Genomic DNA, 27981 nt, shown 5'->3' with positions numbered 1-27981 from the left:
CAACATGGCGGCGCGCCCGCTGGCCGCCCCCCCCTGGGGCGGCGAGGGGGGGGTGGGGGGGGCGCCCCGGACCTCCCCATCATGGCGGCGCGGCGGGGCTGTCGCGCTGAGGTCACGGCGGCGCGCCGGGGGGGCGGGGCGGCGGGGGGAGCGATTTAAAGGGACAATGTCCCCCGAGCGGTGGAGGCGGCGGCGGCTGCGGAGGCCGCGGCACCGGCACGGGGAGCGGCAGCGGCGGTAGCGGCAGCGACGGCCGCACCAAGGAGGGGAGCTCCGAGCCCCGGCACCTGGCCGGCGGCGCCGCCTCCCCGGTGAGGCCCGGCCCGGCCTGGGGAGCCCGCGGGTGGGGCGGAGCCGTAGCGGGGCGGGGGAGGCCCGGGCCGGGCCGGGCCAGGCGGGACCCCCCGGGGCGGGGGCGGGGGCGGGGCCTTCAGGGGCGGGGCCTGGTCGGGGGCGGGGCCGTGCAGGTGGGGGGAGGGGCGGGGGTCTTGGGGCAGGTGTCCCCCCTACCTCGGCGCGTCCCGCGGGGTCTCCTGCCCCGGGGTGCACGGGCGGAGGGCGCATCCCCCGGACCCTGGACCCCCGAGGAGTGGGCCCGCGCGGCGCAGCCCCCACCTCTGCGACCCCTGGGGGGCGTCCGGGTAGGAGCCCCCTCCCCACGCTGCCAAAGTGCTCCGAAGTTGCGGTCCCGCCCGTTCCCCGCGGGCAGTGCCCACCCGGTGGACAACCGCAGGTGCTTCCTCCGGGCCTGGGTAGGGACCCCCACCAAGACTGCCAGCCCACGGAGGAGCCCCCTGGGAATCCCCAGGCCCCCGAGGGCAGCGCCTGCAACCAGGCCTGGCGCCCCGGCCCCGCCCCGGTTGCCTGGGCCCGGCCTCCCCACCATCTCCCTGGGGAGGGCGCCTCATTCCTGCCCTTCACTTTCCGCCGTTACCTTGAAGGTATTTATAGGTAGAGAGGACAACCCCCGCTCCCCAGGGTCCTCATTTCTGGACCAGGAGCCCCATCGTTTTCTTTCGCCCGAGGACTAGAGCAATCTTGGTTGGGGGGTGGGGGGAATGGAGGAGCCCAAGCTGGGTATGCATGAGGGATAATGTTGGGGAGAAGTGAAAGGGTTAATGCTGGGGTCACTTGAGGCTGTGTGTGTGGAGGGGGGTGAAGGGGTTAATGCTGGAGAACCCTAAGGTCCTGTGTGGGGGAAGGGTTGGAGTGTGGGAAAAGTGCAGGGATCATTGGTGTGGGACAACCCAATGGAGAAAAGTAAAGGGGTAATGATGGGAGACTCCTGACGGTGTATAGGATCGGAGTGTACAAGTGGCTGGGATTCTTGCCGAGGAAACGAAGGCATGGCAGTAGGATGTGCGTGTGCATGGATGTGAGGGCAGGACTGGGGAAAGTGCAGCTGTGTGTGAATGAAGGGAGGCGTCTGGAGAAATCGTAAGATTGATGGAAGAAAACCAGGTGGTTGAGTGTGCATGTGTCAATATGGGTAAACTGAGGCAGTGCAGGATCTGTATAAAGGGGAGGAGTTATTGATGAGGAGACGGAGGCATGCTGAGGGTAGGGGCCATTGGGATAGAAGGTGTGTGGAAAAGGTCTGAACACCATTAGCTCCCCTGGGCTGGGAGGTAAACTGAGGCAGTGAGCTGCAAAGGTGAGGACCGAGGTTTTGAGGGATGGGAAACTGAGGCAGATTCCCTTTCCTCCATCCCCTAAGCATTTCCCTCTCTCTATCCCCAGGCCCACAATGCCCCGCTGAGCCAGTCCAGCAGCTGAGTGGATCCAAGCAGAGAAAATCCGATGGAGGGGTCCCTGGCAGGCAGCCTGGCTGCACCAGATCGTCCCCGAGGCCCAGAGAGACTGCCCGGCCCGACTCCGAGGGAGAACATCGAGGGTGGGGCCGAAGCTGCTGAGGGGGAAGGTGGCATCTTCCGGTCCACCCGTTACCTGCCTGTCACCAAGGACGGCCCCCGAGACATTCTGGATGGCAGAGGTGGCATCTCTGGTAAGAGAATGGGCCCTGTGGCCCCCAGGGAGCATCCAGCCCATTCCCCAAGGCTCAGAGAGAGCCAAGTCACCCAGCGCAGCAGTGGCTGAGCTGGGATGCTGATTCCGCTTGGGTCCAGAGCCTTTTCTTTGCGCTCTGTTTAGTTTCTTATTTGACAGTTGTGAAAACAGGTGTCCTGGGAGCCAGTGACCAGACCAAGGCTCCCCACTGGGTGGTGTGGAGCTGGGACTTGAACTCAGGTCATCCTGGCTTCCTCCTCTGAGCATACTAATTGGGTCCAGAGGCCCATCTCAGCACCCCGTACTCCCTGCCCCCAGCCCACTTGTTCCACAGGTATTCCCCACTCCCATCAGTCTATCCCAGCTCCCTCTGGCTGTCTGGGTGTATCTTGTTCCTGAGCCATGGGCCAAAACAGCTTCTGTGGTGGCTAGGGAGAGGCTGGGTAGTCAGCGATGCTGGCCACCCCTCGGTTTACCCAGCAAAAAGGTATCTCACACTCTCCCCACCTCCAGACGTGTTATTCATTCATTAAATACTGAGCACCTTCGGTGTGCCAGGGTATGTGCTAGGTGCTGGGAAGACAGCTGTAAACCAAAGAGGCAAGAATTCCTGCCCTCAAGGGGCTGACACTCTAGTAGGGGAAATGGACAACAAGCAACTAAACGAATATCAGAAGGACAGGTAGTGACAGATGCTGTGAAGGCATTAAACAGAGTGCCAGGATCATGCCTGGGAGACCTGGGAGAGCCTCCCTGATAGAGTGGCATTTGAATGGAGCATGGAGTGAATGGTGGGAAGGGCATTCTGGGTGGAGGGAACAGCCAGTGCAAAGGCCCTGTGGTGGGGAGGAGCCTGACGTGTCCAAGGACCTGGTAGGAGGCTGGTATGCCTGGAAAACAGTGGGCTGATGCATCACACCCCCCGCCCCCATCTCCAAACACCTCATCAAGGGCTTCCTCCGTGCCAAGGCTTTTGCATGATCATCTTCTGTCATTCTCCAAAGAACCCTGTGGAATAGCCTTCATTATTATTATCCCGTGTCAGAGATGGGGAAACCGAGACCCTGAGCGGCGACATAAGTTGCCCAAGGTCACCTAGCCAGGGAGTAACATGGCTTGACAGCCCTCACTCTTAACCACCCTGCTGCATCCTCACAGATCCTTGACCTGCTCTGGCCACCTTTACCACTCATGATGCTCGGATATTTATAAATACACAGCACCTTCTAGGGGCCACGCACTGGGGCACAGCAGTGACTGAGCACACACCATCCTTGCTCTCATAGACCCCACCATCTGAGGCTGGGGAGACAGACGTTATGATACTGTGTTATGACCTGGTGTTATGTCACCAGGTGTTATGACACAGCAGCTGGGGCTGTGATGAGGAAAGCACCTGGTGGGGAGCAACCAGGAGTTCCTGCAGGAAGTGAGAGGTAGGATGAGGGACAATGAGCCAGACCAAGGGGGAAGAAAGCATCTAGGCAGGGGGCTGCGTACGTGCAAAGGCTTAGAGGTAGCTGGTGGCATCTGCAGGTGTCAGGCAGTGGGGTGGCAAGGTGAGACCCCTGAGGGCAGAGGGTACATCCAACTCCAGAGTATCAGCATTCAGGGAAACTTTAGCAATCCCCTCCTCTAAGCCATTAATAACTGAGTTAATAACTGAGGCTCAGAGAGAGGCAGGATCTTGTGCCAGGTCGCACAGCCGGCCAGGGCTGGGCGGGGACTTTGATTTTGTGGGAGCCTGAGGGTACAGGCTCTAGGGATCCCAGGGTCCTCTCTGGGTCTGGTTCCGAGGGATTGGACGTCTCTTCTCTACCTCACAGATGCCCCAGGTCTGGGGAGAGGGGAAAAGCAGGCAGGTAGGTGCATCCTCACTCCCATTGGGGAATCACCCAGGGTCTCATACACGCATCTGTTTTATAGCTTGGGGAGGAGAGAAATGTGGCTGCTGAGGGGGGCCAGGCCCACCCTTGAAGGTTTCCCTCAGCAGCTAGGGGCAGGGGTAGGAATGGCTTGACTTAGAGTGAGGTCATGGCCTGGATGTTGGAAGAATGCCTGGGTTTGGGACACCACGTCTCTCCCACTGCCCTCTCTGCCCGCTTGATCTCCCCCTCCGGGACACGGGCACCTGCCCTACTAGTCTTGTGATGCCTATAAATAGGAACAGGCTCTGGGGCTGCTATTCCACCCCAAAGCCTGGGCCTTCCTTTATCCCCACTCAGCCCTCGGAGCCCCCCAAGAGCACACTGGAGTGGCCACCTCCAAACTTCTCTGCCTGGGCAGGGGTGTGCCCGCCGCCTCCTCTGTCCCCAGTTACGGCTGTTTACCCAGAGCTCCCACACCCCCTCTGCAGCTCCTGCCTCTCTGGTTGGGCCTCCCAGGTTTAGAAAAGACTCAGGGGCTGAGGTGGTCTGTATGGATCGATGAAGAGTCTGGTACATGCCTGGCATTGTGTTGGGGACAGGGTACCCAGGGACAGATGACATATCATTTCTGCCATCTTGAGGCCCCAGCCTGGGGAGAAAATCAGAGCATGGAGTGACCGGACCTGAGGCTCTGGGGTCTAGCCACAAGCTTCCCCCTTGAGACATCGCTGAACCAGCCCTGATCCCCCAGGTCTCCCACCAGCCTTCTTCCCCTCCACCGCCACTTCTCTGGATGGAGCATTTACTGCAATCTTGTTGGCACCCATTGCTGGCCCTGCGAGACTGGGTCAGTGGCTGTTCCCATTGCACAGAGGAAGAAACCAAGGCTCGGAGTGGGAGAGGCACGACCTTCAGGGCACCCCTGGGGTCTTGAACTCGGATCTGTCTGGCTCCAGAATCTAGGTTCTTGGCCACTCTACCAAGTTGAACCCCAGGCTTGGAGTTCAGGCTGCTTATGGACACCCCTTGCCACCAGCATTTGCAAACTCTCGGGGAACCCAGATGGCAGGAGCCAACAAGGGCCCCTTGGCATGGCCACTGCCTAAGGGCTGCGACCTAGCACCTCATCTGACCCATAGGGACTCCTGGATCCCCATCAACTGTGGAGGCCTCTGGGTGAAGCCCCCACCCCCAAGGTGTCTTGGACACAGGGCACTGCTTGGCCTGCTTCCTCCAAAGTCACTGCCACTAAAAATAGGAGCCTCGCTGGAATTGCTCAGACAAAGAGGCCACGCGGTCCCCTGGCTCTTGGAATTCTTAGACAACGGCAATCGCAGAATCATCAAATCTGGGACGCCCGGAATCTTGGGAGCTTGGGGTCCTAGAACCTCAAAAGCAGGATGCCCGGGACCCTCAGACTCACACCTCTAGGTCATGCTAGGGCAGGTTATATGCGAACCGGCTGCCCTCTCCTGAAAAAAGTCAAATCTATGACTCATATGTTCTCTAGAGACCGTTTCTTGGCTGGGCCAGGCCTTTCTTTCCCAACTCTGAACGCCCTCTCCAACACCCCCATCCTAAAACCAGCCCTTGCACCCAGGCATAGCTCTGCTGCCCATCAGTGTATCCCGGTGGTTCTCAAATGGGGGTGATTCGCCTCCCCCTCCAGGGGACACTTTGGTAATGTTTGGTGACAATTTTGGTTGTCATGACCGAGGGCTGGGGAGGTGCTGGCATCTGGAGTGTGGAGGCCAAGGATGCTGCTTACCATTTTGCAATGCACAGGATGGACCCCACCCCAGAAAATTATCTGGCCCCAAATGCCAATAGTGCTGATGTTGAGACACCTTGTGCTGTAGATGATGCAAATTTCCATACCCCCACCACCCCTTCCAGAGGTCACACAACAGTCACAACCCTTTTCTTGGGTTCAGAAGAAGGACCCTCAGCCAGTGACCACACCTTTCTGGTCAACACCCTCTCCCCACCCTACCTCCATTTTTATCCCTTGACTCTCAACAGTCAGCTCTCAATTTCTTGGGCCAATTGGATGATGAGGGATTGGAAAAAGAATTCGCCCCAGCCCTATCCCTTTTTCTGGACCATCCTCAAATTGAGGCTAATCCAACAATTGCATCTGTCGGGCTCTGGACAGGGCACAAGTTCCCCCAGTGTGTTAACCTTGGCCCAGGCAATTGGCCTGCTCCCCGATTGGCAGGCTTACCCGCATCAGGCAAGTGTGGCGGGCAGAGACGCAGGCCAGGATTCCTGTGGTCGCTCCAGGCATTGGCTCCACAGGCGGATAATAGAGAGTTGGCTCCATCTGTGTTGGTGGGGAGAGGGTCCCAGGAGGGGATTGGATTTCAGGACATAGGCCTGGCAGAGGGTGCAGAAGGCAGGGATGGGCTCTCTGCAGCTCAGGTTAGAACAGGTGCCTCGTTCATCATCTGGCAAGGATTTGCTGAGCACTTGCTGCATGCCAGGTGCTGGAATGCTACAGTGAACGATGCCGACAAAGTACCTGGTCTACTGTGACTACATGCTAGTGGGGGACCCAGCAGTCATCCCAAGAAAGAGCCAGGTGATTTCAGAAAGTTCTAAGAAAGAAATGAAACAGATGCTGAGAGAGAAAATCATAGTGGCTCATTTGAGTTAGGTAGTCAGAGATGAGTGCCCCGGGCAGAAGGCATAGCAGGTGCAAAGGCCCTGAGGCCCAAAAGAGTTAGGTGGGCTTGGGGCTTCCTGAGGAGGCCCATACAGTCAGAATGGAGGCATTGAAGGGCCAGGAGAGAGATGGGAGGTTGGAGAGACCAGCAGAGGTCTGACCTCATAGGGCCTTGTAGGTGGCGGCTAAGAGTCTGGTTTTTAGGCCGGGCACAGTGGCTCACACCTGTAATCTTAGCACTTTGGGAGGCCGAGGTGGGTGGATCGCTTGAGGTCAAGAGTTTGAGACCAGCCTGGCCAACATGGCAAAACGCCCTCACTACTAAAAATAGAAGAATTACCCAGGCATGGTGGCACACGCCTGTAATTCCAGCTACTCGGGAGGCTAAGGCAGGAGAATCGCTTGAACCCGGGAGGCAGAGGTTGCAGTGAGCCGAGATCGCGCCATTGCACTCCAGCCTGGGCAACAGAGCAAGACTCCATCTCAAAAAATAGAAGTCTGGTTTTTATTATAGGTATAATGAAAAGCCAGGTGAGTTTTTACCAGGGTGAGGCTTGTAAAAAACCACCCTGGCTGCTGGGTTGGGGGAAAGAGAGGAGGGTTGGAAGGCAGCAAGGCCCTGGGGTCCCCCAGGAGAGCCAAGGGGACTCCTCCAAAGAAACCCCTTTCAGGGCTCAGGACCACAGAGGCCACGGGCCTCTCAGGGAGAGGAATTGGGAGCCAGCAGGGCCTTTCTGAGGCACCTGGCAGGGCTCCTGGAGCTGGGGTGTGGAGGGCCCCGGCCAGGGGGACCCCAGCCCCTCAGGGTCTCCCCTCTCTGTTGCAGACGGGCAGCCCCATCCCGGCCTCAGCGAAGCCCTCCCCCGTGCCACCTCCGCCACCCATCGGATCAGCAGCTGGTGAGTGCCATGCTGGCCCTGACCTCAGGGAGGGCAGGGGGGCAAGCAGGACATGCCCAGGCCTCAGAGAAGCCCCTGGGAAATGAGAAGGGGACAGGAGGGAATCAGGAGGCCAGGCAGGAGGAGGAGGCAGCTCCCGGCAGGCAAGCCCCTGGGCGTGTGCTGGGGTTGGGGGAGGTCTGGGATGAACACAGAGGGTCAACTCTCATTATCCCTTGCCAGGAGCAGGGCCAGAGGGGCAGGAGCCTGGATGTTGGACCCTTGGAGTCCTCTCTCTGCCAGGTGACCCTTAGAATGATACTAGGCCTCTCTGGGCCTCAGTTTTCTCATCTGCAAAATGGAGTCCATAAGATGCATCTCATGAATTCGCCTTGAGGATCCAAGGGGCATTGGGTGAGAGCAGGAATCAAGAGCAATGCTGATGGTCCCTACCCTTTATTAAATGGCTTGGCAGGTGCTAATAAGTCATAGTGATCTTTTTTTTTTTTTTTTTTTTTGAGAAAGTCTCACTCTATCGCCCAGGCTGGAGTGCAGTGGCGCGATCTCGGCTCACTGCAACCTCCACCTCCTGGGTTCAAGCAATTCTCCTGCCTCAGCTTCCCCAGTAGCTGGGATTATAGGCACCTGCCACCATGCCCGGATAGTTTTTGTATTTTTAGTAGAGATGGGGTTTCACCATATTGGTCAGGCTGGTCGAGAACTCCTGATCTCAGGTGATCCACCCACCTCAGCCTCCCAAAGAGGTGGGATTACAGGCATGAGCCACCATGCCTGGCCAGGTCATAGTAAGCTTATCAGGATTACTAATAGCTCTCAGAATGAACAAGAATATTATTAATTAATTAATAATAGCTGCTATGAGCTACGCTCTGAACATGTGTTTATCCCCACTGAATCCTTGCCACAGCCCCAGGAGGACGGTCCTGTTAGTATCACATGTCAGTGATGGAGCTTAGAAAGGTGACCTTATGGTCTCCACCCAACATCTGAATGGAACATTTTCCACATCTGTTCCATAAGCGTGATTGGCATCCCCTGATGGAGGCAGGATCTTGAAAAGGAAGGGAGAACCGATCTCAAATGGTCATAATAAGAACCCACACTGGGCCAGGCATGAGGTGAAACAAAGCATTTCTCAAGCACTGAGTTGTGTCATCTTCACCCTACACCCTGTGGGGTCATTGAAAGGTTGTGGTTGTGAGCATTTAAATAAGCACCTGCCTTGTGTTGCAAGCACCTTTTGTTGATGATGGCTATGAGAAAGCTCCACAGATGTTGTATAAGGACAAAGGGGTTCCCAGTCACAGATGTTGTATAAGGACAAAGGGGTTCCCAGTTTTTGGGAATTACCCCCAATTTGAGGATTGGAAAACTGAGGCCCAGAATGGTTACCCTGCCTCCCCCAACCCCACTCCCACCCCTCTGCCCAAGAAGGTCAGGATCACTGGGGCCAAAGGCTTAGCAGGGACCTTCAACCTCTCCTGACTCTGCCTTTCCGGAGGGGGGAGATGCAGGGAAAAGGAACATTCCTTTGAACTGTTCTGCCACAAAGTTAATCACCAAATCTGGGGGAGAGGTGAAACTAAATTAGCAAAATCACCCCAGTTTGGGGAGGACCAAGACAGAAGCAGCCTGGAGCACAGATGAGAGGCTTGGGTCGTCCCTGGGGAGAGATGAGAGTTGACTGTTGCCACCAGACTTCTTAGAGGTGGCCACATCCCCGTGTGGCCCAGGGGTGGTCTCCGTACATTCCCCCACAATGCAGCAGGGCTAGGCTTTGTGAACAGGTGCATCCTAGGAGTTGAACCTGGCTTTTGACCCGATAGGTCCGGAAGGATCCACGTGGACTCCCCCTACCTGCCACCCTCACCCCCACACCCCTGTCACCCTCGGGCTGGATCTCTGGGTCCTGCTTCAAACGGCCTGGGAGGACCCCCATCACCACCCTAGGAAGGAAAACTGCAGCCCATGGCTAACCTGTCCCCATTGGCACTTCCTTACAGCTGCTGGGATGGAGGCAGCCTGGACTTCCGGCCGGGCTCCCCACCACCCCATCTTCTGGGCCATTTCTCAGGTACCCCTGATGGCCAGGGGCCCTGGGAGCACCCCCTTGTCCAGGAGGCTGGGGAGGGCATCCTATCTGAGCGGAGATTCGAGGACTCCGTCATTGTGAGAACCATGAAACCCCACGCTGAGCTAGAGGGCTCTAGAAGGTTCTTACACCACCGGGGGGAACCAAGGCTCTTGGAGAAACATGCCCAGGGCCGCCCCAGGTTCGACTGGCTCCAAGATGAGGACGAGCAGGGATCCCCCCAGGACGCAGGGCTGCACTTGGACCTGCCTGCCCAGCCACCACCCCTCGCCCCCTTCAGGAGGGTGTTTGTGCCAGTGGAAGACACCCCAAAGACGCTGGACATGGCGGTGGTGGGTGGCAGAGAAGATCTGGAGGACCTGGAGGGGCTGGCCCAGCCGTCCGAGTGGGGCCTACCCACGTCAGCCTCGGAGGTAGCCACACAGACCTGGACAGTGAACTCGGAGGCTTCTGTGGAGCGGCTGCAGCCGCTACTGCCCCCAATCCGGACCGGGCCCTACCTGTGTGAGCTGCTGGAGGAGGTGGCCGAAGGAGTGGCCAGCCCAGATGAGGACGAGGATGAGGAGCCGGCCGTGTTCCCATGCATCGAGTGCAGCATCTACTTCAAGCAGAAGGAGCACCTCCTGGAGCACATGAGCCAGCACCGCCGAGCCCCGGGCCAGGAGCCCCCTGCGGACCTGGCCCCGCTGGCCTGCAGCGAGTGCGGCTGGGCCTTTGCCGACCCCACTGCCCTGGAGCAGCACCGGCAGCTGCACCAGGCCTCCCGGGAGAAAATCATTGAGGAGATCCAAAAGCTGAAGCAAGTTCCAGGAGACGAGGGCCGGGAGGCACGGCTGCAGTGCCCCAAGTGTGTCTTTGGCACCAATTCCTCCAGGGCCTATGTGCAGCATGCCAAGCTGCACGTGCGTGAGCCCCCAGGCCAGACCACCAAGGAGCCTTTTGGAGGCAGCAGCGGGGCTGGCAGCCCCAGCCCTGAGTCCAGTGCCCTCCTCTATCAGCCCTACGGAGCTGCCGTTGGCCTCAGCGCCTGTGTCTTCTGTGGTTTCCCTGCGCCCAGCGAGAGCCTGCTCAGGGAGCACATGAGGCTGGTGCATGCCCATCCCCACTGGGAGGAGGATGGCGAGGCTTATGAGGAGGACCCTGCCAGCCAGCCGGGCACTAGCCAGGATGCTCACGCCTGCTTCCCTGACACTGCTGTGGACTACTTTGGCAAAGCTGAGCCGTCCTTGGCCCCCATGTGGCGGGAGAACCCTGCTGGATACGACCCCAGCCTGGCCTTTGGCCCAGGATGCCAGCAGCTGAGCATCAGAGATTTCCCTCTGTCAAAGCCACTCACGCATGGCACAGGCCAGAGGCCTCTCGGAAGGCTGGCCTTTCCCTCCACGCTAGCATCCACCCCCTACTCCTTACAGCTCGGGAGGAACAAAAGCACCATCCACCCACAAGGGCTGGGGGAACGGAGGCGTCCTTGGAGCGAAGAGGAGGAGGAGGAGGAGGAAGAGGAGGATGTAGTACTGACCTCCGAGATGGATTTTTCCCCAGAAAATGGGGTCTTTTCACCCCTAGCCACCTCCAGCCTCATCCCGCAGCCAGCCCTGGAGCTGAAGCAGACATTCCGAGAGGCCCTGCAGGTAGCAGAGGCCACCCAGGGGCAGCAGCAGCAGCTCCGAGGGATGGTGCCCATTGTGCTGGTGGCGAAGCTGGGGCCACAGGTCATGGCGGCAGCCAGGGTGCCCCCAAGGTTGCAGCCCGAGGAGCTGGGGCTGGCAGGCGCCCATCCCCTGGACTTCCTGCTCCTGGACGCGCCGCTGGGCGGCCCGCTGGGGCTGGACACACTCCTGGATGGGGACCCGGCCATGGCACTGAAGCATGAGGAGCGGAAATGCCCCTACTGCCCCGATCGCTTCCACAACGGCATCGGCTTGGCCAACCATGTCCGGGGCCACCTGAACCGCGTGGGCGTCAGCTACAATGTGCGCCATTTCATCTCCGCTGAGGAGGTGAAGGCCATTGAGCGCAGGTTCTCCTTCCAGAAGAAGAAGAAAAAAGGTAGGGCAGCTTCACTTTTAAAGGCCCAGGAGACACATGGCTGGGCAACCCACCGTTGATCTAAATTCTCTCCCTTAGCGCCAAGCAGGGGGGCAGTGGGGCCTCTGCTCCTGAGAGACTTGGGAGCCACAGTAAAGGCCACCTGGTCGGTGGATGTGTGGAGACGCCCCAGTCCCCTGGCCATTCTAGCCACTGGAGGAAGGAGTGTGGGTAGAAGAGTCAGCCTCAGGCAGAGAATTTCATTCATTCCTCCATTCAACGAATATTTACTGAGCAAGGTTCCCCTCTGTTCTGGGGACCTGGGGACACAGCAGTGGACAGAATAGCAGTTCTTGGACTCTCGGAGTTCATGGCCCAGTCCAGGAGTGGTGGGACCCCCTCCACCCCACCCTGGCCAGCTTCAGAACCCCCTGGGGCTGCCTGTAAGGTTTGTCAGTTCCCACAGTACAAGGCTCTGATTCCAGAAGTCTGTTTCCAACAGGAGCACCCTGGGTGGTTCTGACATTGGCAGACACAAAGCCCACTTGGGGAGGTGCCAGTATGGTGTTTGAGTGTGTGTGTGTGTGTGTCTGTGTGTGTGTGTGTATCTACGCACTAGGGGTGGGGGGCAAGGGGTGGACAACCAGGAAACCAGGCAGTGACGACACTGAGTGAGCAGGGCTGAGATGTGGGGAAAGCTGGGAGAACCAGGAGGCTGGGGAAGCTGAGACAAAGTCCCTAACTCCATTTGCAGGGCTCAGAGAAGGCTCCTAGCGGAGGGCATTACATCCATTTGTCCATTTCTTCATCCAACAAATATTTAATTTACAGCACTTGGGTGATCATGAGTAAAAATAGTCACGAGAAGGCTATTAATCAAATACTCTCACAGAAGATGGCAGGTCCACAACTGGAGAAGCATTTCTTTTTCTTTCTTTCTCTTTTTAAGAGACAGGGTCTTGCTCTGTTGCCCAGGCTGGAGTGCCATGGGGCAATTATAGCTCACTGCAGCCTCAAACTCCTAAACTCAAGCAATCCTCCCACCTTAGCCTCCCAAGTAGCTGGGACTACAGGCACGCACCACTATGCCCAGCTAATTTTTTTATAGAGATGGGGTCTCACTATGTTGCCCAGACTGGTGTCAAATTCCTGGGCTCAAGAGATCTTCCCGCTTGGCCTCCCAAAGAGCTGGGATTACAGGCGTGAGCCACCGCACCTGGCCCTGGAGAAGGGTTTTTGCAGGAGAGGTCCCTCCTTGATGTTGCCAGATATGGGAAGGGGGTATCTGGGAGGGTCAGGCTTCCTGGAATGGGGTGGGAGGATGCACGAGCTGAGAGCTGAGGGGCAGGCAGGAGCAAAAGGGACAGCCACGGGGAAGAAAGGCAGTCCAGGGTGAAACCCTGAGTATGGGGAGGGGTTGGGGCTGGGGAGTAGCCCCCTCTCCACCTCAGGCAGTCCTGTCCTCTCTCCACAGTGGCCAACTTTGACCCAGGCACCTTCAGCCTGATGCGCTGTGACTTCTGCGGGGCTGGCTTCGACACACGGGCCGGCCTCTCCAGCCACGCCCGGGCCCACCTACGTGACTTCGGTATCACCAACTGGGAGCTCACTGTCTCACCCATCAACATCCTGCAGGAGCTGCTGGCCACCTCTGCTGCTGAGCAGCCCCCAAGCCCCCTGGGCCGAGAGCCTGGGGGTCCGCCTGGCAGCTTCCTGACCTCCCGTCGGCCCCGCTTACCTCTCACGGTGCCCTTTCCACCCACCTGGGCTGAGGACCCTGGGCCAGCCTATGGAGATGGTAAGGGGAGGGGACGGGCTGTGCTGGAGCCCCATCCTTCCCAGGGGCCCAGAGCATTGGAGGGGCGGGGCTGGAGGGGCAGCCGCTCAGCTTTCCTGGAAGCATTTTGAGTCACTTTACAAAGTATGTTGATGACTTTCCTTACAACCACCCTGCTATTTAGGTGTCCTTTCTGTTTCACTCAGGATCTGGGCCAGGTCTCTTTCTGGATCCAGTTTTTCACTATCTTTCCTGCCAGTGACTTTGACAAATGCTTGCTGAGCTTTTACTGGGAGCCAGACATCGTTCTAAGCACTTTACAAACATGAACTCATTTACATCCTCACAACAATCCTATAAGGCAGGTGTTATTATTTCTTCCACTTTACAGATGAGGAAACTGAGGCACAGAGAGTTTCATTAACCTGCCCGAGGTCACACAGCTGGAAAGGGTGAAACAGGGATTTAAAACCCAGGCAGTTGGGCCCCAGATTCTTTGCTGTTAATGACATCTTCTATCTTGAGAAGCATTGTTATATAGAACTTTCTGAGATGATGGCTGGAAATGTTCTCTAGATATCTGCACGGTCTTACAGGGACACCATTGGTCACGTATGGCTGTTAAGAAGTTGAAATGAAGCTAGTGCCAGGCTAGTGGGGATCCTATTGGATAGTGCAGATCTAGAGTCTAGATTTTCTTTTTTTTTCAAGATGGAGTCTCACTCTTTTGCCCCAGCTGGAGCTCAGTGGCACAATCTTGGCTCACTGCAACCTCCGCCTCCGGGGTTCAAGTGATTCTCCTGCCTCAGCTTCATGAGTAGCTGGGATTACAGGCGCCCATCACCATGCCCAGCTAACTTTTGTATTTTTAGTAGAGATGGGTTTTCACCATGTTGGCCAGGCTGGTCTCAAACTCCTGCCTTCCAGTGATCCTGCCTTCCAGTGACCAGGCCCCCAAAGCGCTGGGATTATAGGCGTGAGCTACTGTGCCCAGCCTAGAGGCTAGATTTTCTTTTCTTTTTTTTTTTTGAGATGAACTCTCACTCTGCCACCCAGGCTGGAATGCAGTGGTGCGATCTCAGTCACTGCAACCTCCAACTCCCAGGTTCCAGCGATTCTCCTGCTGAGTAGCTGGGATTACAGGCGTGCACCACCACGCCTGGCTAATTTTTGTATTTTTAGTAGAGACGGGGTTTCACCACGTTGGCCAGGCTGGTTTCAAACTCCTGACCTCAAGTGATCTGCCCACTTCGGCCTCCCAAAGTGCTGGGATTACAGGCGTAAGCTACTGCACCTGGCCTAGAGTCTAGATTTTCAACCAATGTTTGCTTTGTCTGGCAGACCTGATATGCTCCTCCATTATCAAATGCTTGCTATGTACTAAGGATTTTAATTTTAATTTTTTATTTTTTTTGAGACGGGGTCTTGCTGTGTTGCCCAAGCTGGTCTGGAACTCCTGGGCTCAAGCAATCCTCCTGCTTCAGCCTCCCAAAATGCAGGGAGTTAGAGGCCTGAGCCATCACGCTGGCCCCTGTACTAAGACTTTAACATGTATTATCTCATTTATGCCTCAGTGTAAGTCTGTACAACTAAGATTGTTGTGTTCCTGGTTTTTTTGTTTGTTGGTTGGTTTGTTTGAGGCAGAGTCTCACTCTGTCGCCCAGGATGGAGTGCAGTGGTGCCATCTCGGCTCACTGCAACCTCCACTGCCCAGGTTCAAGCGATTCTCCTGCCTCAGCATCCCGAGTAGCTGGGATTACAGGGGGTGCCACCACACCCGGCTAATTTTTAGTAGTGACGAGGTTTCACTGTGTTAGCCAGGATGGTGTCTATCTCCTGACCTCGTGATCCACCCGCCTCGTCCTCCCAAAGTGCTGGGATTACAGGCGTGAGCCACCACGCCAGCCATGTCCCTGTTTTAAGGATAAGGAAACCATAGGTCATCTTCTTTGCCACAGCCACACAGCTGTAGAGCTAGACTTCTGAGCAGCTTGTTTGGTGGTGTCTCTAGTGGAGGATGGCTTGGAAATCCATAAGTCCTATTTGGTGACGGAGCCCAGGACTGGGCACTGCAAAGGGAGTGGACAAGTGAAGGGCCCAGTCTTGCACAGCCTGACTTTGCACGAGCCTTTACAAGGCAAAGAACTTGGCTACAAAAAGTAGTTGGGCTCTGAGGAATGGAGAGTGAACAGGGGGAATCGTCCCTGGGATTGCTGAAGGCTGGGGCTTCCTTTGATACTATTCCTTCTTTTTCTTTTTTTTGAGATGGAGTCTCGCTCGGTCACCCAGGCTGGAGTGCAGTGGCACGATCTCGGCTCACTACAAGCTCCACCTCCTGGGTTCACACCATTCTTCTGCCTCAGCCTCCCGAGTAGCTGGGACTACAGGCGCCTGCCACCACGCCCGGCTAATTTTTGTATTTTGTTTAGTAGAGACAGGGTTTCACCGTGTTAGCCAGCATGGTCTCGATCTCCTGACCTTGTGATCCTCCTGCCTCGGCCTCCCAAAGTGCTGGGATTACAGGTGTGAGCCACCATGCGTGGCCCTTTTTTTTTTTTTTTTTTTTTAAAGATGGAGTCCTGCTCTGTCGCCCAAGCTGGAGTGCAGTGGCACGATCTTGGTTCACTGCAACCTCCGCCTCCCGGGTTAAAGCAATTCTCCTGCCTCAGCCTCCCAAGCAGCTGGGATTACAGGCGCCCACCACCATGCCCAGCTAATTTTTTTTGTATTTTTAGTAGAGATGGGGTTTCACCATGTTGTCCAGGCTGGTCTCAAACTCCTGACCTCAAGTGATCCACCCCTCTTGGCCTCCCAAAGTGCTGGGATTACAGGCGTGAGCCACCGCACCCGGCCCCCTTCGATACTATTCCTACTTGCAGCTGCTGGGGTCCTACCTAGACCTGTACTCTGGGCTCAGTCAGACCCATTCACAAGCCCACTTGAAGGGCACTCATGAGCCTGCAAAGGGGAGGGTGGGGCTATCAAAGCCCCCTCTCCTTGGAGGTTCAGAGAGGACAGCGGCTGGTTGAGGTGACACATCAGGAAGGGGCAGAGTGGGGACTTGACCTCAGGCTTCTTGCTTCTGCTAAAGGCTGCTCCCCGGGCATTCAGCTCACCCACATCTGGCTTGTAGTGTCTCGGGGTGGCTGTGAGACAGAGCTGGCTCTGAGGATGGCTAGGGGTGCAGGAGGCACTGGGGTATAAGGAATCAGCCTACGGATGAGAGGAGCCAGGTTTGGCACTGCCCTGGCCTTATCCTTGGGAGGGAGAGCTATGACCAGTCTTTCATTGAATAACTGCTAGGCAGAGGGTTGGCGATTGAGGAGTGATTGGGAAGATCCTGGAAGCCTTGCCTTAAGGAAGGATATGCAACATTAGGGCTAGGTCTGGGCACTGGCGCTGCAAGGCTGTCGTTAGAAGCCTGCCCCCTCTCCCTAAGTGGGCAGGAGGGGGCGGGTGCCAGGTTGGGGGCGGGGCAATGGTCGGATTCTAGCCCCACCCAACTGTCAAGGAACAGCTGGGGACAATCGGAGAGAGAAGCAGGCGGTGATTGAAATGTGGTGCCGGCCGTGTGGGGTTCCCTAGGTCTGCGGAACAGCACCGTCGGGGGACGGTTGGATAACAGGATGATACTGGAGGGATTCTTGTGGTTGGAGATCAGGTGTTTTCCAGGATCCCCGACTCAGAGGTGGAGACTTTCCGGAAAGGGAATGGGGCAGGGTCCTAGGGCAGGTCCTAGCTCCGCCCGTCGGGGCTCTTAAGAGTTTGGACGTTGTTTAAGGGGGTCTGAGTGAGGCCGGAAGATTCCCATCCTAGGGATAGAGATGTCCGGGGACTGGGCTGGGGCGGCGGTTAGAGGCCGCTGGGCGCCCAGTGTGGGTGCATCCGCTAGCCAGGGCGCGCGACAAGCTTCCAGCAGCTGCAGCCGTCCGCCCACAGGGCCCAGACGAACGGTTTCGCTCGTGGCGCTCGGCGCTCGGCGCTCGGCACTCGGCAGGCCACCCTGGGCGCGCCCTGAGGGGCGGGGCAGAGCGGGTTCGGCGGCGGCGGCAGCGGCACTCGGCATTCGGCGCTCAGCTGCTCCCGCCTGGGGCGGCCGCCCCGCGTGCGCCGGAGCCAAGATGGCCGCCTCCACCGCCCAGTGCCGAGTGACAAAAGCGGAGAGCAAGGCGGTGGCGGGGCCGCGCGCGGGGGGCGCCCGGGAGCGCGCGCCCGCGGGGGCGCCCCCGCCCAGCCCCCCGAGCCCGGGCCCCGCGGCACCCCCCGCGCCGCCGCCGCCGCCCCCACCCCCGCCGCCGCCGCCGCCACCACCGCCACCGCCACCGCCGCCGCGGGACGGGCCCAAGGCCGAGCCGGAGCCGGGGCCCGGGTCCGCGTCCGCTCCCGCGCCCGGTAAGAGCCCGCGCTTGGGAGGGTGCGGGGAGGGGAAGGTCGGAATCCCGCCTGTCGGTGCCGCCGCCCCCTACGCCTTCCGTCCAGTCTCCGGGACGCCCCCCCCACCCCAAGGCCCCTTAGTTGTGTGGGCCCAGGGCCTTCTGTCGCCGCTCGCGAGGTCCCAGGCCTCAGAAACACTCTTCCGCCGCTCCTCAAGACCTTTGCCCCGTCTGACAGATGTCCCTTGCCCCCTTTGGAGCCCCGGGAGCGTCCCTTGCCACGGTTCCGGTCCGTCCGGTGCGGAAACTCACTTCAGCCCTGCCCCATCTGACAGACGCGCCCACCCGACCCGGAGACTTTGACAAAGTCCTCGGTGCCCCAGTCCTCAGCGCTTACTCTTTGCTTCTGTGAGACTCAAACTGAGTATAGAACCTACATGGCCCCCTGCCCCGTTACATCCCACTGAACGCCTCCAAGGCCCCATCTGGCACACAGTTTCTTCATCCTCTGAGCCTTTGCCATTCTCTGAACTCTAAATTTGGAGTTCAACTGGCTTCCCAGGCCCCTTTGAAAAACTAGACGTGAAAATTCACCCTTGGTTCTCTCTGCCACACACTCCTCACCCAGGGATGCTGCGGGCCTGACAGATGTCTCAGAAACTTAACACAAAGTTCTGTGATTCCAACTCTTTCTGTCCGCAGTCGGATCGCTGTAGGTGCAGACATCAGGTTCTCACCTTACCCCACTTAGGGTCCACCTTGTGATGAGTAGGCCACCCCTGGTCCCCCATTGTCTCTGCAGCCCCAGCTGTCTTGTCTGGTGGAGATTCCTCACAAGTGCTGTGAAGCCACCTCCCTGTCCCTGGCTCCCTGGCTCCCTGCCTCTGTGTGGCCTCTCCAGCCTCCTGACCCTGGTGTTATGTTGAATTCCCTTTCTGAGTGCCTCCCACCCTCATCCTCAAGACAGGCAGACGTTCCCCCTCACAAGTTCTGCCCAGAGAGATCTTTTCTTTGAGATCCCCCGGGATGGGAGTTTGGGCTCAGATTTGCATTACACCCCAGACCTGCCCATGCTGTAGTGTGTGGAAGCAGCTGCTGGTGTTTGCTGTCAGTGGCAGCCTCAGTGTCCCTGCACTGGACTGGTGCTGGGGGTTATGGGTGGAACCTCAGCTTTCCTGGGGTGAGTCGCCTTGCAGAGTGAGAGCAGACATCAAGGATAAGGAAGAAGGCCATCTTCTTAGTTCTGGGGATAGACAGCCTGAAATTTGTCTGGGCTGAGCCTGTCTTCCCAACCCACAGGCCTGGGTTCTGAGGAAAACGCAATGGTGGCCATGGACTTGGGCTCTCCCTCGCTCCCTAAGAAGAGCCTGCCTGTCCCTGGGGCCCTGGAGCAGGTGGCCAGTCGGCTGAGCAGCAAAGTGGCTGCAGAGGTTCCTCATGGCAGCAAACAGGAGCTGCAGGACCTCAAGGGTGAGTGGCCCAGGTGGCATGGCAGGGGATGCTGGCCAGGCTGGTTACACTCACAGGGGCACTCTCGTGCCTTGGGGTTAATGTGGGGCCCCAGGTTGCCTGCAGTTTTCCCTCTGGCACCTTGAGGCACCAAGGTTGGCACTCAGCTGTCTTCTCTCTTGAACTTCTACTGTCCCGAGCATGCATGGCCCTGAGCTGCATCTTCACGGGGCGAGGGACAGCATCCAGAAGCAGTGGGCCTGGTGGTCCAGAGCTCATACTCAGACCCAGCTCATTTGCTGTATCTGGCCTTTGCTAGCTGTGCAATCTCTCGCATGACACCATTTCTTTGTCTGTTGATCCTAAGGTTGTTATTGACTAGTGACGGGCCCTGGGGTGGACTCCAGGGAGGTGAGAGGAGCAAAACGAATTTGGCCCTTGCTCTTGAGGGCCATTCAAGTTGGGGAACGGGGAGACAGAGAAGCAGATAGGCAAGGAGAAAGGCTCTGTGCAAGAGGGTGCAGGAGACTGCAAGGACCAGTGTTTCGGGCAGAAGTTGAACCACAGAGGGTGGTTAGAACTTAGTTCAGTGAAGCATGTGGCTGGCAGGTCAGCGTTGGTGTGAACCTGTTGCCAGGGCACCCCGTAGGCCTGAAAGGTTCTGAAAGGTGTCCCACTAGCTGGATGACAGAAGGGCTCTATCTCCTGCTGTGTGCCCTTGGGCACAACTTTTCCCTCTCTGAGTCTCAGTTTCTAACCCTTATTGGCAAAGCAGCCAAGCTATTCTCTGCCTTGTTAGGGTCATTGTGAGGTTTGGGGGGCCTGACGGAGGCAAAACACTTCCATGGAACCTGGGTGAGTGGGACTCTCGGGGGAGGAGAAGCGGGAGAGCTGGGCCGCGGGCCTCACAGCCTGCTCTCCCGACCTCTGTGTTGCCCTTCAGCCCAGAGCCTGACCACCTGCGAGGTCTGCGGTGCCTGCTTTGAGACCCGAAAGGGCCTGTCCAGCCACGCGCGCTCCCACCTGCGGCAGCTGGGAGTGGCAGAGTCGGAGAGCAGCGGCGCACCCATCGACCTCCTCTACGAGCTTGTGAAGCAGAAGGGCCTGCCTGACGCCCACCTTGGGCTGCCCCCAGGCCTGGCTAAGAAGTCCAGCTCACTGAAGGAGGTGGTCACCGGGGCCCCCCGGCCCGGCTTGCTCACCCTGGCCAAGCCCTTGGATGCCCCTGCTGTCAACAAAGCCATCAAGTCGCCTCCCGGCTTCTCGGCCAAGGGCCTGGGCCACCCGCCCAGCTCTCCACTCCTCAAAAAGACACCACTGGCCCTGGCGGGCTCCCCTACCCCTAAGAATCCTGAGGACAAGAGCCCCCAGCTGTCCCTGAGCCCCCGGCCGGCCTCCCCAAAGGCACAGTGGCCTCAGTCTGAGGATGAGGGGCCCTTGAACCTCAGTGAGTGTGGGTCCCAAGAGCCGAGGGAGGTTCTGGCGCTGGGAGGGACGGGACCTCAGGTTAGGCTACAGGGCCCAGGGTGGGTGGGGGTGGTGGGGACTACAGCTCCCATGTCCTGGGCCAGCCAGGCCAGAGTATTGGTCGAGCCTCTGCATCTCCTTTTGGGCCGCCTTGGATGTGGATCGTGCCTCCCGCTTTACTTTGCTAATCTTCCCCTGAAGGCCTCACTGCGGCTGATGAGCCTGCCAGGGTCATGCTTGCCACTGAGGGGCAGCTCTTGGCTTTCTCTGGGCCTGTGGGTAGGGGCAGTGAAGGTAACCAGGGTTCCTGTGGCCTAGCTTTCTCAGTGGTAGTTGGAAGCATCTTGGATAGACAGGGGATCACCTGATGGGAGGTGCCCACGATTGGTCCTGTCATCAAGTCTTCCTGGCTGTCCACCATGCAGAGGCAGCTCTCTGCGCCTGCCGGTGAAGCCCCACCTCCTGGGCTGCCTGTGGGCACGGCAGGCAGGGTTTGGGAAGAAACCCTCCAGGTGCAGTGAGCAGGTTTAACAAGGACGTCCCTTACAACATCAGGCTTTCCCATATATTTGTGGACATTACAGTCTGGGGGTGACCCCAGGGTCTCACCCCCTGCCCAATGGAGCCCCCCATTTGGCACCTCATGTTCCCTTGAAGTTGCTTCCACTGAGTCTGCCGTGCTTCCAGGGGCAGGCCTTGAGCAGGTGTGCCCTTGGCTGCATGAGCCCAGCAGCTACCATCGCCCCCACATAGCTCCCATAGCAGGGATCCTAGGGGAGAGGGTCTGGGAGTATCCGATTACCTAGAATTTGGTCTCTGCCTGTCTACCCAACGTCCTTAAGCTTTGCCAAAGGGCTAGGCAGGAAACAGGATGTCCTGCTTCCCAAACTTCAAAAGAAATCTGCGGCCTGAGTCTTGGACCCCCCAACTGCCTGAGCAGCCAAAAATCACACCAGACCCTCCTACTTCAGGCCCCCAAGGCCGGCCAAGGTGGCGGCCGTGAACCCCCCCTGTGTTTTGTCTCCGCAGCTTTAGATAGTGACGGGGGCAGAGAGCTGGACTGCCAGCTGTGCGGTGCCTGGTTTGAGACCCGCAAGGGCCTGTCCAGCCACGCCCGTGCCCACCTGCGCCACCTGGGCGTCAGCGATCCGGACGCCAAGGGATCCCCCATAGACGTGCTCCACGGGCTCATCAGGAGGGACGGCGTCCAGATCCGCCTCCCACCCAGGCGCGGCACCCTGGCCCACCCGGGGCGGCCGCCTCCCACCTCCGCGGCCCTCTCCTTGCTTCCCCCGCCACCGCCGGCCAAGAAGGCCAAGCTGAAGGCCGCGGGTATGGCCAGCCCCTGGGGGAAGCAGGACCTCTCGGCCGCCGCAGCCGCCGGCATTTTCTGGGCCTCTGATGTGGAGCCGTCTCCTCTCAACCTCTGTAGGTTCTCGCTTCAGCTGCCCCCTCCTCACTGCGGGCCCTGGAGCCCCTCCCGGGGGGGGGGTCACAGCCCCCTCCCTGCTGGGGCAGGGAGTAGACAGGGGCACTTGGCAGTGGGCCGGTTCTGCCCAGAGATCTTGTTGGCAGTGGGCTGCTAGGCCCTCTCTCTTGGCCTTTGACCTCCGTGACCCTTCCTGAGAATGAAGGCCAAGGCGAGGAGATCCTGCCTTTTAGTGTGCAGAGCACCCACATCTGCCCCTGTCTGGATGGCACATAGCACCTAGGCTGCCTCCCTGCCTCACCCTGTCCTTGTTGGGACCCACAGAGCAATGGAATCTTGGTTCCATCCACCTCCGCCAGGACCGAGGGCCCATGTGCTCTCTGGAGCCTCCCCTCACTCCTGCCGGGTATCTGGCCCCCAGCCCCGCTCCTCCACTCCCTTACCTGCACCTGCCCTCACCACCCTAATCTGTGGGCGTGCTGCTGCCGCTCACGCCCAGCCGACCAGGACACTCCTGCAGGTGACCATGCTGGCAGTTCCAAGATGCTAACTGCCCCTTTCTCCTCCTGCTGCAGCCTCAGGCCCAGAGCCAGCACGAGACATCCGCTGCGAGTTCTGTGGTGAGTTCTTCGAGAACCGCAAGGGCCTCTCGAGCCACGCGCGCTCCCACCTGCGGCAAATGGGCGTGACCGAGTGGTACGTCAATGGTTCGCCCATCGACACGCTGCGGGAGATCCTGAAGAGACGGACCCAGTCTCGGCCTGGTGGACCTCCCAACCCACCAGGGCCAAGCCCAAAAGCCCTGGCCAAGATGATGGGCGGCGCAGGTCCTGGCAGCTCACTGGAAGCCCGCAGCCCCTCGGACCTTCACATCTCACCCTTGGCCAAGAAGTTGCCACCGCCACCGGGCAGCCCCCTGGGCCACTCACCAACTGCCTCTCCTCCTCCTACGGCCCGAAAGATGTTCCCAGGCCTGGCTGCACCCTCCTTGCCCAAGAAGCTGAAGCCTGAACAAATACGGGTGGAGATCAAGCGGGAGATGCTGCCGGGGGCCCTTCATGGGGAACTGCACCCATCTGAGGGTCCCTGGGGGGCGCCACGGGAAGACATGACACCCCTGAACCTGTGTAAGTGTGACCCTGCAGTAGGGCAGGGAGAACAGTTGGAGGGGTCTCCTCCCTGCCTCCCCGCCTCCCCTTGGGGTTATCCACAGTGTCTAGGGTTGAATTGGAAGGAAGGACACGCAGGTAGAGGACACAGGGTTAGCTGTGTATTCCTGCTACGCAGACTCCTGCAACTGAGCTGCTGCTCCATTGTCCTTTATTCATTTAAGAAGCAGGATTGTGTCATTCAGTGACAGCAGAAAGATTCCATCTCTTGTGCCATTTAAATCGATTGGTAGTGGCTGCCAGCCAGACTCCTAGGGAGAAAGACTGCGGGGGTCCATTAGTGATGTCTGCTACAGCAGGAGCGTAGGGACTGGCAGTGAACGTCTGAACTGTGTCTTTCTGACATTTTTGGTAATTAAGAGCTTGACATTTGGAGTCAAGTGTAAGTTAAGATCTCTGTTCCTCCACAGTCTAGCTTTATGTGACCTTGGGTAAGTTTCCTCATTTGGAAGATGGAGATCAGCATACTCTCAACTCTGTCTGGTTTTCTTGAGGATTAAGTGGGATAAAGCACTTAGCACAGCACCTGGTTACAGAAAACTCTGTATGCCGTCATTGTAATGTCACTTGCTCGCTTGCCTGTCACACCAGCACTGTGTTTATTCTGCTCAGGTTGATTGGATGCCCACTGTGTGCTGAGCAGGTGAAGGCAGCCCAGGCGGTGCCTTAGCACTCACGTGTGTTGTGTACCAGCTCTGTGCCCCATGCTCAGAGCTGTTCCCATTTTAGACCCTCCCATAGTAACACTGGGAGGTAGGAGTTTTCATCTCCATTTTGCAGCGGAGGAAACAGGCTCAGAGAGGGAAAGTGACTTGCCCAGGATCATACAGGGAGATATCCTGAAGCCAGCTAGAATTTGAAGTGACAGAACAAGCAGAAGAGCCAGATGTAAAAAGGGCCTCTGGAGGCCCAGATGAGGGAGCAGGTTGTTGCGGTCTGGTGGGTGGTGTGGACAGGGGTAGCTAGGCAGCTGGCACTGATACGGGGGCTTTGAGCTTGGAGGCTTCCTGCCCGCAGCCGCCGCCTCCTTCTCCTCCTCCTCCTCCTCCTCCTCCTCCTCCTCCCTACCCTGGATCCCCTGCAGCGTCCCGGGCAGAGCCGGTGCGCGACATCCGCTGTGAGTTCTGCGGCGAGTTCTTCGAGAACCGCAAGGGCCTGTCGAGTCACGCACGCTCACACCTGCGGCAGATGGGTGTGACCGAGTGGTCCGTCAATGGTTCGCCCATCGACACGCTGCGAGAGATCCTCAAGAAGAAGTCCAAGCCATGCCTCATCAAGAAGGAGCCACCGGCTGGAGACCTGGCCCCTGCCTTGGCTGAGGACGGGCCTCCCACCGTGGCCCCTGGGCCCGTGCAGTCCCCACTGCCGCTGTCACCCCTGGCTGGCCGGCCAGGCAAAGCAGGTGCAGGGCCAGCCCAGGTTCCTCGTGAGCTCAGCCTGACGCCCATCACTGGGGCCAAGCCCTCAGCCACTGGCTACCTGGGCTCAGTGGCAGCCAAGCGGCCCCTGCAGGAGGACCGCCTCCTCCCAGCAGAGGTCAAGGCCAAGACCTACATCCAGACTGAACTGCCCTTCAAGGCAAAGACCCTTCATGAGAAGACCTCCCACTCCTGTAAGCAGCGGGCGGCAGGGTCCCGGGAGGGCGACCGCCAGGGCCTGCCAGGCCAGGCAATGCCACAAGCGTGCACACTGACCCCAAGTGGGGCCCCCATGGCTGGGTCTGTGTGGGAGGCGGGATTGGCATCTGGCCTGGGCAGGGCCGTCTGGGTGCACCTGCCCCCTTCGGGCTGTGACTCAGCAGCACCCCCTCCGCCCTGCAGCCACTGAGGCCTGCTGCGAGCTGTGTGGCCTTTACTTTGAAAACCGCAAGGCCCTGGCCAGCCACGCACGGGCACACCTGCGGCAGTTCGGCGTGACCGAGTGGTGCGTCAATGGCTCGCCCATCGAGACACTGAGCGAGTGGATCAAGCACCGGCCCCAGAAGGTGGGCGCCTACCGCAGCTACATCCAGGGCGGCCGCCCCTTCACCAAGAAGTTCCGCAGTGCCGGCCATGGCCGTGACAGTGACAAGCGGCCGTCCCTGGGGCTGGCACCTGGGGGCCTGGCCGTGGTCGGCCGCAGTGCCGGAGGGGAGCCAGGGCCTGAGGCTGGCCGGGCAGCCGACAGTGGTGAGCGGCCTCTGGCAGCCAGCCCACCAGGCACCGTGAAGGCTGAGGAGCACCAGCGGCAGAACATCAACAGTGAGTGCTGGTGGAGGAGGGTCGGGAGCGCAGCGGGCACCTGTCAGGCCCACCCAGCCACTCCCCAGGCGCTCTGCCATGGCCCTTAAGTCCTTTCTCCAGTTGCTTACCCATTCACCCATCCGTCCCCCATCCCGCCCATCCAGGTAGCATCAGTCCTCGGCTCTTGTGTATTCCAAGTCTCTGCAGCGTCCACCCCTCCCACTCATCTCCGGTCCCTCTCTCCACCTTAGAATTCGAACGCCGACAAGCCCGCCCTCCAGATGCCTCCGCAGCCCGGGGAGGCGAGGACACCAATGACCTACAGCAGAAGCTGGAGGAGGTGCGGCAACCCCCACCCCGAGTCCGGCCAGTCCCCTCCCTGGTGCCCCGGCCCCCCCAGACATCACTTGTCAAGTTCGTGGGCAACATCTACACCCTCAAATGCAGGTAGGCTGCCCCTCGGGGGAGGGAGGGAGACCACCTGAGTGGGCCTTGGTCACCCAGAGCCTTGGAACAGGATAGGGTCTGGTGGAAGCTGGGAGGTGTCGCCTCAGTGGCTGCCCTTGGGTGTGGTGGGGCTCAGGCTAAAGGCTGACACCCTGAGCTTTGTAGCCTGTGAGACCTGGGTTCAAACCCCAACTCTGCCACTTACCAGCTTAGTGACCTCAGGGAAGGGCTTACCTGCTCCTTACCTCAATTTCCTCACTCATAAAAGCGGGTTGATAACAAACCTACCTTACAGATTTGTTACGAGGAGTAAGTGAATTTAATATTTATAAAGCACTCAGAACTGCCTGGCACATGGTAAGTAAGCACTCAACTAGTGTCTGGCTCAAGAAAAAAGTAGATCTTAGTTAATTCTTACAAAAGTCCACAAGTACATAGAAGAGCAGCGAACTGGGACTCTGAGACGTGAGGTGACTTGCCTGAGGCCATACAGGCCAAGTCAGAAGTCAGAGTCACAGCCACGTCTTGAGCCATGGAGCTTGGGCTCCGGGCCTCTGTGCTGTGAGGCCTTTCTAGGTGCCAGGAAGACAGGCGGAGGAGGGGGCCTGGCGCGTTGGGTAGGATTTGCTTCTCTGTGCCCTCTACTGTCTCAGATTCTATGTATCTGCCAAATGGCAGGGGTACCTGGAAGCCAGTAGCCCTTACCTGGCACCAGTGACTTCTGAGCATAGAGGCAGGGGTCTCTGTGAGACCCTGCCATGACCCCATGGTGAGTGAAGGTGGCTGTCCACGGGGAACACCTGACTTCTGGGTCCCTCTTCCCCCGCCTCCTGGGCTGACTCTGTCCACACTGAGTAGCAGCAGGTGTGCCCAGGGATGTTGACAAGGCTATGCTTCCGCCTCTCCTCACAGCACTGGCCACTCCCTCTCTGTTCCCCCATGCAGGTTCTGTGAGGTGGAATTCCAGGGCCCCCTCTCCATCCAGGAAGAGTGGGTGCGGCATTTACAGCGGCACATCCTGGAGATGAACTTCTCCAAAGCGGACCCCCAACCTGAGGAGTCCCAGGCCCCGCAGGCACAGACAGCGGCGGCAGAGGCTCCCTAACACAAAAGCATTCCAGATCCCCTCTTGTGCCACCTCTGTCTCCTCTTCTTCCTCCTCTGTGTCCTTGTCCCTCTTCCTCTTTCTTTCCGTTTCCAAAGGAGCAAGCCAAAACCTCAAACCGGCGCCTCTTGGGGGCCGGGCACACTACAGCCAGGGCGCCGGGAGCCAGCTAGCCGCCCTTCCCCCAGCCCGAGGACTCTGGGGCCACAGGGTGTCTTCCTTCAGCCCATGCCCACCTGGTCCAGCAGGGGCAGCAGCCAGGTCTCTGGTGGCAGCCGATCTGGTCACAGGGGAGGACAGCACTCCCCCGTCTAGCAGCCAGGCAGGGCAATGTCTGCCATCCGTGGCCATTTGCAAAGACCCCAAAGACCCCTGTTCTGGTTCCCTCTCTCCCCCATGAATATCCTGTCACACGCATGTACATGCGAACACACACACACGCACCTCGTGAGACCCGGGACCTGCCCCGGACCCCCAGTTCCTGGGTTGAACGACCACATCATGCCACGGTGCTTGCTCAGGGGAAGCCACGCTCCCTCTGTGGGGCCTGCTGGGGCCTGGGAGCCCCCCACTGAGCCCACAATGCCACGGAAATCCTTGTTGGCTGCCCCCCGAGAGGGGCCTTCCCAGATGGGAAGAGCTCAGAGCTGACAGCTGCCTCCTGCCATGTCAAGGCCCCCCAAAGAGCCTCAGGGGCTCTGGGGCCCTGGAGGGTGGGGTTGGGGGGTGGGACTCTCCTCCCCCACTCCTGCTCCCTCTCCCTTTTCACTGTTGCTTTCTATGTATAGCTCCCTAGACCTTTCACTTTTTTAAAAACGCGTTTTGTGTAGAGAATAAGGAACGTGGATCTTTTTATTTTGCAATCCTGGGCCAGCTAGAAGCCGGGAGCTGATTGACCTTTTAACTTTTTTCAGTGGCCACATTTTGGTTATCGATGTACCTAGAAGTATGTAAATTAGATTAAATTTCTCTTCTGGAAACGCC

At 58.6% G+C, this 27981-nt stretch overlaps 1 protein-coding gene across 12 annotated transcripts; it reads left to right on the top strand.

The window, feature by feature from the left end:
* The first annotated feature begins 152 nt into the window (after nt 1-152).
* On the top strand, nt 153-27981 carry WIZ (WIZ zinc finger). Of its 12 annotated transcripts, XM_063658739.1 has the most exons (14): nt 174-311; nt 1741-2005; nt 7367-7439; nt 7662-7721; nt 9443-11580; nt 13034-13357; nt 19009-19179; nt 20102-20605; nt 21655-22053; nt 22630-23181; nt 24308-24835; nt 25044-25463; nt 25697-25892; nt 26838-27981. In XM_063658739.1, exons 2-14 carry the CDS (start codon nt 1801-1803, stop codon nt 26995-26997), a joined length of 5730 nt encoding a protein of 1909 aa, XP_063514809.1. In that variant the 5' UTR covers nt 174-311; nt 1741-1800; the 3' UTR covers nt 26998-27981. The 12 variants fall into 12 exon arrangements, with proteins under 12 accessions (XP_054321782.2, XP_063514811.1, XP_063514809.1 ...); XM_054465807.2 differs by lacking the exon at nt 7662-7721 and having other exon boundaries at nt 153-311; XM_063658740.1 differs by lacking the exon at nt 19009-19179.

This window comes from Pongo pygmaeus, chromosome 20 (genome assembly GCF_028885625.2).
Source record: "Pongo pygmaeus isolate AG05252 chromosome 20, NHGRI_mPonPyg2-v2.0_pri, whole genome shotgun sequence".
Classification (NCBI taxonomy): Eukaryota; Metazoa; Chordata; class Mammalia; order Primates; family Hominidae; genus Pongo; species Pongo pygmaeus.
Note: the sequence above shows the minus strand (reverse complement) of the source record. Positions and strands in the feature narration are given on the sequence as shown.